Source organism: Oncorhynchus gorbuscha, unplaced genomic scaffold (genome assembly GCF_021184085.1).
Source record: "Oncorhynchus gorbuscha isolate QuinsamMale2020 ecotype Even-year unplaced genomic scaffold, OgorEven_v1.0 Un_scaffold_1219, whole genome shotgun sequence".
Classification (NCBI taxonomy): domain Eukaryota; kingdom Metazoa; phylum Chordata; class Actinopteri; order Salmoniformes; family Salmonidae; genus Oncorhynchus; species Oncorhynchus gorbuscha.
Genome location: NW_025746061.1, coordinates 162,005 through 168,004, shown reverse-complemented (window position 1 = coordinate 168,004; position 6,000 = coordinate 162,005). Strand labels below are relative to the sequence as shown.

The following is a 6,000-nucleotide window of genomic DNA, read 5'->3' as shown; positions in this document are numbered from 1 at the left end:
TTGGTTGGTTGGTTTGGGTTGGTTTATTGATTGGTTGGTTGGGTTGGTTCATTGAGATGTTTATATGTCATATCACTAAATTGTGCTCTAACCTGTGGGTGGGTCTCGGGTCGTTGTTGTAAAAACAGCCAATCTCTGTTTCCTTCGGGAAAGAAGGACAATAAAGTGTTCTTCTTCTTGGAATAGAGGACGGTGTGTTTCTAAAACAGAAGGGATTGTATCGTTTGTTTTATGATGTTCTTCCCAGGTGATGCACGATTGTGTGCGGCTGTGCAGTGACAGGAGACAGGTCCTTGCTACCTACCCTGCCGAAAAGCTAGCCTTCAGCGCCTGTTGCCCCGACGACCGACGCTTCTTCGGACTGGTCACCATGCAGGCCACCCATGATGACGACGGTCACTATGGCAATGGTAATCGGGAGGAAGAGGGCGGGCTGAGGACTTCCTGTCACGTGTTCATAGTCGACCCGGAACTCTGTCATCACCAGGTAGGGTTGGACAAAAGGTCGAAGAAGAAGAAAAATAAACAAACTGTTTCAATGACCTCTGACCTCCAGCTAATAATAACATCCATATTAAAAACAGACCAATTTTAACATTTACAAACTACAAGTTATTTAAAATATTTTTTTGGGGGGGTGGTGTCCTAGAGTCCTGGGCCCAGTTTCCCAAAAGCGTCTTAAGGCTAAGTTTGTCGTTAGAACGTTCGTAGGAGCTTCGTTATTAAATCTCCTGAGATGTTTCCCAAAAGCGTCTCAAGGCTAAGTTCGTCGTTAGAACGTTCGTAGGAGCTACGTTATTAAATCTCCTGAGATGTTTCCCAAAAGCGTCTCAAGGCTAAGTTCGTCGTTAGAACGTTCGTAGGAGCTTCGTAATTAAATCTCCTGAGATGTTTCCCAAACCCACCGTTATTAACGTTGCACCTGAAAACAGTCGTAATCTAACGCCTGGCCTCAGACCACTCGTGGAACAGCTGAGTGAGTAGTTAGAGGCTTTTTTTCCCCACCTTCATTTAGTACACAGAAGACCTCCACTAAACATAAAACCACGTAGTTCATCAGTCTCTGCGTGACCACTGATACAAAGTTGCCAATTCCTTTGCAATTGATACAAACAAACGACGTATAAAGATATGCTTCAAATGAAAACCCAGATGACCGTATTAAAATATAAACACACTTTGTGCCACAAAGGGTCAACGCAGATAGTCCATGTAGTTATCGGGTCAACTATTTAACTAACTTTCTAGTGGTCTCATGCCTCTGGGAAGCTGTACGGTGTCCTGGTGGTTCAAGACTTGGTGCATTGGTTCTGCTTGCCGTGCGGTAGCAAAGAGAACAGTTTACGACCTGGGCAGCTGGAGTCTTTGACAATGTTTAAGGGGCCTTTCCTCTGACACCGCCTGGTATAGAGGTCCTGGATGGCCGGGAGCTCAGTCCCAGTGATGTACTGGCCCTTCCTCTGACACCGCCTGGTATAGAGGTCCTGGATGGCCGGGAGCTCAGTCCCAGTGATGTACTGGCCCTTCCTCTGACACCGCCTGGTATAGAGGTCCTGGATGGCCGGGAGCTCAGTCCCAGTGATGTACTGGCCCTTCCTCTGACACCGCCTGGTATAGAGGTCCTGGATGGCCGGGAGCTCGGCTCCATTGATTTTCTGGATCTTAAGCATCACCATCTGTAGCGCCTTGCGGTCGCCTACAGGACTATTACAGTCATATTGAAATACATTTGACGTTCAATCTATTGACTTCTATTTTGTAGGCTAACGTCTGTAATTTGTCTCAATATATTTCATGATGTGTAGCCTAACATCTGTGCAATGATGTGCCAAATCTGTGATTTAATGCATTTTTATTGGGTAAGCATTAGAATGAGACACCTCAATATTCGCAGCCGTTGGTGGTAATATTTGTTTATATATTTATTTATTTCACCTTTATTTAACCAGGTAGGCTAGTTGAGAACACCTTTATTTAACCAGGTAGGCTAGTTGAGAACAGCTTTATTTAACCAGGTAGGCTAGTTGAGAACAGCTTTATTTAACCAGGTAGGCTAGTTGAGAACAGCTTTATTTAACCAGGTAGGCTAGTTGAGAACAGCTTTATTTAACCAGGTAGGCTAGTTGAGAACACCTTTATTTAACCAGGTAGGCTAGTTGAGAACACCTTTATTTAACCAGGTAGGCTAGTTGAGAACACCTTTATTTAACCAGGTAGGCTAGTTGAGAACACCTTTATTTAACCAGGTAGGCTAGTTGAGAACACTTTTATTTAACCAGGTAGGCTAGTTGAGAACACCTTTATATGCTAAATACCATATTTTCAGAGGGGTTGAGAATAGCCTTAACCAGGTAGGCTAGTTGAGAACAGCTTTATTTAACCAGGTAGGCTAGTTGAGAACACCTTTATTTAACCAGGTAGGCTAGTTGAGAACACCTTTATTTAACCAGGTAGGCTAGTTGAGAACACCTTTATTTAACCAGGTAGGCTGGAATGTTCCCAGTAGATAAAGAGGACTTCCTGGTTCTGGAATGTTCCCAGTAGATATAGAGGACTTACTGGTTTAAATTCTTCAATAACAAATAGGGGGAGGAAAACAATTCTAAATGGGATTCAGGAGTTGATTTATTTTGATACTCAGACTCAGACTGTAAACTGAATATTAATGTCAACTGTAATTCACTACTATAGATAAAACCTTCCATAAATATGCTAAAATACCATATTTTCAGAGGGGTTGGAATAGCCAGTTGTAAATCTGTGTCCATTGGACAATAAAGTAACCTCCTCCTCCTCCTCGTTCCTCTAGGTCCATGTGGGTGTGGCCAGGAGGTTTGGGTTTGAGTGTACTCCTGATCCTGATACTGGAGGGTGTCTGGAGTTCCCCCCTACCTCCCAGCCTCTGCTCCAGTTTGTGTCTGTTCTCTACCGGGACATGGGGGAGAGCATCGAGGGGGTCCGGGCGCGGGCGTTCGTTGATCCGGACAACGACCCACAGCAGGTAGAGTTGTTTAGTTCTGTTGATCCGGACAACGACCCACAGCAGGTAGAGTTGTTTAGTTCTGTTGATCCGGACAACGACCCACAGCAGGTAGAGTTGTTTAGTTCTGTTGATCCGGACAACGACCCACAGCAGGTAGAGTTGTTTAGTTCTGTTGATCCGGACAACGACCCACAGCAGGTAGAGTTGTTTAGTTCTGTTGATCCGGACAACGACCCACAGCAGGTAGAGTTGTTTAGTTCTGTTGATCCGGACAACGACCCACAGCAGGTAGAGTTGTTTAGTTCTGTTGATCCGGACAACGACCCACAGCAGGTAGAGTTGTTTAGTTCTGTTTCCGGACAACATATCTGTTGTTCTTTGACCTTCAATCCACATGGATGTTGTTTTTCTTTTACTGTCTTGTTTAGTTTAGTAGTGCTTTGACAGAACTGTCATGTTCAAATACCCACACTGGAGTGCCAGGTGGGCCAGTTTGCACTTTTGGGACTCTGCTATTGGTTTATTAAGCCAGACAGGCTCAACAAGGCACAGAGAAATTATTAGAAAAATGTTTCAGTATTTGAAATCCAGGTCTAAATGTTATTTATTCATCACTTTTCAATTATTATTATTGTTGTTGTTATTATTGTTATAATTGTTAATATTATTGTTATTGTTGTTATTATTGTTATAATTGTTAATATTGTCATTGTTATTGTCGTTATTATTGTTATTATTAGTAGTAGTATTATTATTCTATTGGTTATTATTGGTATTATTATTATTGTATTTGTTATTGTTGTTATTGTTGCTGTTGTTATTATTGTTATTATTATTAATGCTATTATTGTTATTAACAGAACCACAGCACCAGTAGCAACAGCGACAGCGGCATCGGTAACTTCCTGCCAGATGAAAAGAGTAACCGTGTCTTATTGGTTGACCTGGGAGGCCATAATCACAACCCCGGTCCACGCCACTGGGACAGCCCTCCTCCTCCCTCGGCCCCGGGCTGGAACCAAGTCCCTCCCGGTGTCGTCCCTGGCCCCCCTCTCCCACCTCCTCCTCCCCCTCACCTCAATAACAGCTACCCCCCGCCTCTCCCCCCTGCCATCCCCCCTCGAGGGGCCCACTCCTCCCAGGCTTCACTCCACCACTACCCGCCAGGGAAGAGGGGAGGATCTGGAGGAGGAGTGGAGCAGAGCCTGACCCAGCCCCAACACCACCAGTCTCAACGCTGGTTACCAGTCCATGTCCTGAGAGACTGGAGACAACCAGGCCAGGCAGGACAAACGCAGGGACAAGGAGGGCTGTGTAGTGATCAGGAGTCCTATGCTGAGTCAACAGATGGCTGGTCATCAACGAACTATTATTATTATTATTATTATTATTATTATTATATTAGTAGCACCCTCCCTCCACCCATGAACAAGATACCCGCGGATCGCTACAGGGCTCCACTACCAGCCGGGGACCTGCCCCTGCCTCCGCAGCCTCCCGGGCTGGCCACGCAGAAGGATGAGTGGGCTAAGAAGCTGTTTGGGCCTGTTGGCTGGAGAGAAAGGACTCAGAGAGCCCAAGCAGAATGGAAAGAGACGCGTGAATGGGAAAGATGGGGAGAAGAAGGTAAGAGAGTCATACAGTATGTCATGGTGGTGTGTGTGTGTGTGTGTGTGTGTGTGTGTGTGTGTGTGTGTGTGTGTGTGTGTGTGTGTGTGTGTGTGTGTGTGTGTGTGTGTGTGTGTGTGTGTGTGTGTGTGTGTGTGTGTGTGTGTGTGTGTGTGTGTGTGTGTGTGTGTGTAGAAGTCATACAGTATGTCATGGTAGTGTGTGTGTGTGTGTCAGTCTGATGTACAGCATCAGATTTATAGTGATGTATTTGACCAACTTTTTCTCTAGTAGTAGTAGTAATGGCAGGACAATGGCAGAATCTGTATTGTAGAGCTACAGTAGTAGTACTGGTAGTATCTGTATTGTAGAGCTACAGTAGTAGTACTGGTAGTATCTATATTGTAGAGCTACAGTAGTAGTAGTAGTACTGGTAGTATCTGTATTGTAGAGCTACAGTCCAGACTACTGTGTGTGTGTGTGTGTGTGTGTGTGTGTGTGTGTGTGTGTGTGTGTGTGTGTGTGTGTGTGTGTGTGTGTGTGTGTGTGTGTGTGTGTGTGTGTGTGTGTGTGTGTGTGTGTGTGTGTGTGTTTGGTTCTGTATTGTAAAGCTCCAGTCCAGAATCATATTCTACTATAATAATAGCTGGTGGTCTGGGTTGTGGAGGGAGCTTGTTAGAAGTGAACCCAACATGACAAAACACTATCAAACCACTGGAGTGGAAAATTACTTTCTGGAAATGTCTGGCCACGGGTGCTATCCCGACAACTCTCTCTGTCTGTCTGTCTACCTCTGTCTCTCTGTCTCTCTGTCTGTCTGTCTCTCTCTCTGTCTCTCTCTCTGTCTGTCTCTCTCTCTGTCTGTCTCTCTCTCTGTCTCTCTCTCTGTCTGTCTCTTTCTCTAATTCTACCTCTCTCTATTGTCTTTCTCTGTCTGTCTCTCTCTTGTTATAATTGTCTAATCTGTGTTATCAAACTGTCTATTTTCTTTCTGTCTGTCTCTCTCTATCTGTCTCTCTCTCTGTCTCTCTACCTCTCTGTCTGTCTCTTTCTCTAATTCTACCTCTCTCTCTGTCTTTCTCTGTCTGTCTCTCTCTCTCTGTCTGTCTCTCTCTCTGTCTATTCTTCTCTCTGTTGTTCTCTGTCTGTCTTTCTCTTATTCTTTCTCTCTGTCTATCTCTCTGTCTATTTCTCTCTCTGTCTTTCTCTCTCTATTATCTCTGTCTCTCTCTCTCTCTCTCTCTCTCTCTCTCTCTCCTCTCTCTCTCTCTCTAACTCTCTTTCTCTCTCTGTCTTTCTCTCTCTTATTATTGATATATTTATCTCTCTCTGTCTTTCTCTCTCTGTCTCTCTCTGTCTTTCTCTCTCTCTCTCTCTCTATATATATTTATCTCTCTCTCTCTCTCTCT

The 6,000-nt window shown here is 44.6% G+C and overlaps 1 protein-coding gene across 1 annotated transcript in view; it reads left to right on the top strand.

Moving 5' to 3' along the window:
• Nucleotides 1-247: 247 nt before the first annotated feature.
• Nucleotides 248-6,000, top strand: part of LOC124021806 (regulator of G-protein signaling 12-like) — a gene marked incomplete at its 5' end in the record, with an annotated part of 127,177 nt that continues 121,424 nt past the window's right edge. Inside the window, 5 exon segments of the mRNA XM_046336929.1 lie at nt 248-487; nt 2,810-3,001; nt 3,844-4,340; nt 4,437-4,536; nt 4,538-4,609. Of these exon segments, the coding sequence (XP_046192885.1) occupies nt 248-487; nt 2,810-3,001; nt 3,844-4,340; nt 4,437-4,536; nt 4,538-4,609 (1,101 nt within the window).